Source organism: Diorhabda sublineata, unplaced genomic scaffold (assembly GCF_026230105.1).
Source record: "Diorhabda sublineata isolate icDioSubl1.1 unplaced genomic scaffold, icDioSubl1.1 Dsub_123, whole genome shotgun sequence".
NCBI lineage: Eukaryota > Metazoa > Arthropoda > Insecta > Coleoptera > Chrysomelidae > Diorhabda > Diorhabda sublineata.
In genome coordinates, this window is record NW_026614049.1 from 50,464 (window position 1) to 54,501 (window position 4,038).

Consider the following 4,038-nt stretch of genomic DNA (forward strand, 5'->3'; position numbering starts at 1 on the left):
CAGAAATGAATACAATTCAACTTGGAGAGGAATTATCGCAAACAGAAGATCTTACATCTTGTCCAATAATCAAGCAGTTATTAGAGCTTTGAACTCCGATGTCACAAGATACCAGCTGGTTTTAGAAATTCTGTATAAGTTAGATGAGATAGACAAAAAAAATGTAAGTCACCCTTCAACCAGAGCGGAAGGAATTGAAATAGCAAACGGACTTGTTAAAGTAGAACCTGAACCCTTCTGTGGAGTCGGCTACTACTGAAGAATAGAAAAATCACTAGAGGATATAAATAGTAATCTATAACCAAAGAAGATCTATTGAATGTTTGAACTTAAATTAGTACAATTGAATTCAAGAGTCATGTCGAGTCATTGCCGCCTCAACGAAATCCTAAAGATGCTGTGTTAAGCATAAAATGCAACATGGAGAATCTGGCATATAGAAGAAGAAACATCTATCCACATTCTTTCTAAGTGTTAGAGATTACGGTATGAAATTGAAAGTGGAAATTTTTGTCAAATAGAGTCATCCTGAAAGTAGTGGAATTAATACAATATCTGTAAATACAGGTGATCCCCAGTGCCACAGCAAGTATACAGGATACCGTAGATCCTTTGAGTCGCAGTATATATTGAACTCATCACTAATCATACATACATACTGTATCCATTTTTGTCTATAACAGAGAAGTATGAAAATGAGTACAAATTCCTCAATTGCAGCGATACTTTACACCAATACCTTTTGTTCTTTCATTGTCTTTCAAAAAGTAAACCGTAGATCACTTCTAATGTGTTTTCGGCTCCATTGAAAATGTCTGTTTATCAATATTTTCCAATTTTTAGTTTCCATTGACAATTTCAACTCCATTTAACAAAATTGAATCCATCATCTATTTATATTAGTATCCATATTTACTATTTGATTTTTGAAGCAATACATCTTTTAAGCTAAGCGTCTTCAGAAAATGTTTGTAGAGTTTATTTGCAGCCTTCCTTCTATTCTGTTAAGGTTGTGTGTTTTTTAATTTCAATAGCCTCTCTGTATAATCTACTACGATAAGTTGTTGTTGCAACAAGTAGCTGAGTTTTCCCAAATATTATGTGACGGTTGTTGCCTGTTAATACATGTTTTGCTACATATGATCTTTCTATTTCCCAAGGCGACAATTGGCTTTGTTTTCTTTGATTCTAATGTTTAGCGAGCATTTTGTAGTACCCACACATACCTCATGAACATGGAATAGGATAGACTCCTGGGTTTGGAAGAGGTTCCCGTTTATCTTTGGTGGGTCTTAGACTTAAACAATTTTTTTATGATTAGCTTGTGTACTGTTTTTTTTGTTGGATTTCTTTAGCAATTGACCAATTCTATCGGTGACTTATTTTCTTTTCTCTATAATATAGTCTACGTTGTTGATTCATTACCTTGTTTATTCGAACTGCGATGTTTAGGCGCTACAGTTCCCTCGTATTCCCCACGGTTCCAAATTATTCTCGCTGTTTGGTTTTCATAACACCATGATTCCCACAAGCATGATTACTAGAGCTCTCAAGAAAAAAAGTGTTAGTAGTTTTTCTATAGAATTTAGTGGTTAGTGTTGTTCAGCTTCCATTGTGAACTGTATATTTTAACGACAGCAATTGGTATGTCATAACATTCAGTTTTTCTAGTCTATGATTGCAGATTGTAAATGTGTCATCTACATATCTGCACCTTTGGTCAGCGGGAGCTGTACTGAAATAAATTAGTAAAATTCATCGAAAACAACTCATTGATATAATCTATTATAGTTTAGTGGACTCTTCATGAGGGACTACGTCAAAGCTTACCATGTCTTCTTCATCGAGAGCGAAATCTTTTATATTGAACATGAAATTGGTTGAGTCGCAGTGGTACATTAGCTTTATGGACGTTTTTGTCTATAATTTCTAAGGATTCTTCACCTAAACATGCTTTTCTCACAAATAAAATTGTTTATTTTAATGTTTTTTGCGTTAGGTTATTCTTTAAAATCTTTTAGTGCTTGAATCGAGCAGAGCAGAATACATATAAATTGGGCAAGAAAAACATATTTATTTTAGATGATACGAAACTAATAACATTTATTAACTACTATAATTTCCTTTTCCCGGTACAGATTCGTAATCATATCTTTTCGGAAATGATTCAAAACCTTTTGTCATTGGTGTTATCTGACCTGCTTCTGCATTCACTTTAATGGCATTTTTCTTTTTCATTTGCACAATGGCTACGTTTTTCATAATCTCTTCGTCAGTCGGTGGAATTTTCCTTCTTCCTCGCAACCATGACTCCCATTCTGCCGGCAATTCTTGCATGAAATCATCTTTTTTTGGTGGATTGAACCACCGACTATAGCGAGTCTTACCGACTGAGGGATCTGCTGGAATTTCGTAGTATTGATTGCCGAAATAATCTGTACCAACGAGAGTTCCTCTAAATTGTCTAGGTTTTAAGGAATTGATGAAATTTTTTATTATCATTGCCCATATACTCCGGCTTTGAGGGTGAGACATTTTGAGTATTTCTACGTGTTATAATAAATAATTCGTTTATGTCACATTGAAGAATATGTTATTAATGTTATTTATTTTACTGTAGAGACACTGTCAATATTGTCAAGCTGCACTTCGAGCTCAAAACTGTCAACCTGTCAAATCACATATATTCAAGGTCGATCTTGAATGAAGATATAACACAAAAAATTGATGAGAAATATTTCGATCACTATGGACAAACAACATCAGAAATTTTTCAGGAAAAATGCTTTTTGGTTGGTAATACAGTAATAAAAGAATCCTGGCTACTAGAATAGCTGATATGTAAAAATTTTTTTGTTTTACTGGCGCCACGAATAACGATATTGATAAGAGTTTGTAAGTAAACTGAAAAGTATGGAAACGAAAAGAGCTAGAATAAATTCAAGCTAGATAAATCTAGATAATGTTGTTAAGTGCGACGGTAATGGAAATTATAATATAGTGCATAGACATGTGGTCTAGGCTAAGAAATGAAATACTGATACAATAAACAGTAAAGAAGTAAAAAATAGTGACATCACTAGAAACACTGAAAGAAAATAGTTCTAGAGCTAGCAACAAAAATAAGGTCGATAAGGTGCGCGCCGTTTCAGCTTGTAAACCGGAAGAACAAACCTAGTACCTCATCAAACGGTAGTAGGTCAGTGCAGGTTGGATATGAAACTGCTAGCCAGTTTTCCCGGACGAAAAAATAGTCGCTAAAACCTCAAGTGGTACGCGCATCATTCTTTTTGTAATTTGAAGTTTGAACTTCAAATAAGAGCGCTGTAATAGTGGAAGAAAATGCATGCCAGAAAACCCTCGTATTAAGTGATCGAAAGTGCCGGAAAATTCATGTGAAAAAACCTATTAGGTACGCGCGTCAAAATTTTTACCTAGATTTTTGGGGTCTGTTCTAAGAGTGTTGAAATATTGCAAAAAGTTTCGCAGGCCGAAAAACTTCCGAAAAAATTTGAAGAAAATTGTCGTATATTTGAAACTTTGAGCATTTGGCTCAATGGAATATTATTTTTGATGGCTCTATTCAAAATGTCTGTTTCTGCTAACCACAATTGAAAAAAAATCACCAGGATACGATGGAAACTACAAAAAAAGCAACAGGTTTTTTTTGAATTCATTTACTGTGCCAATTATCAACCGATTTTGATCTTTTTTTTTTATTTCTGGAAATAGTTGTATATATTGATAAAGTTTCTCAGTAATGATTACCGATTCATGGTATCCCAAGAAACTTCGAGGAACGTCGCGGCAAGATGATAATCTGGGTGTTCCCTTCTCTCAGTGTAAAACTGCGTTTATGTATTTACTCATCTAACGAGCTCATTTCATTTTTTATTGATTGTGATAAGTTTTTGATGCAATATTCAAATAAATGGGATATGATTGTGCTATATAATCAACAAATAAAAGTAAGTAAAATTTATTTCACGAATTTCATTTTTAATGGCCACTAATTAATAGTAAGTGCAATAGTGCCAA

At 33.8% G+C, this 4,038-nt stretch overlaps 1 protein-coding gene across 1 annotated transcript; it reads right to left on the minus strand.

Moving 5' to 3' along the window:
• Nucleotides 1–2,106: 2,106 nt before the first annotated feature.
• On the minus strand, nucleotides 2,107–2,535 carry LOC130452022 (NADH dehydrogenase [ubiquinone] 1 alpha subcomplex assembly factor 2-like). Its single transcript, XM_056791379.1, has one exon. It carries the CDS (start codon nucleotides 2,533–2,535, stop codon nucleotides 2,107–2,109), a length of 429 nt encoding a protein of 142 aa, XP_056647357.1.
• Nucleotides 2,536–4,038: the final 1,503 nt, after the last annotated feature.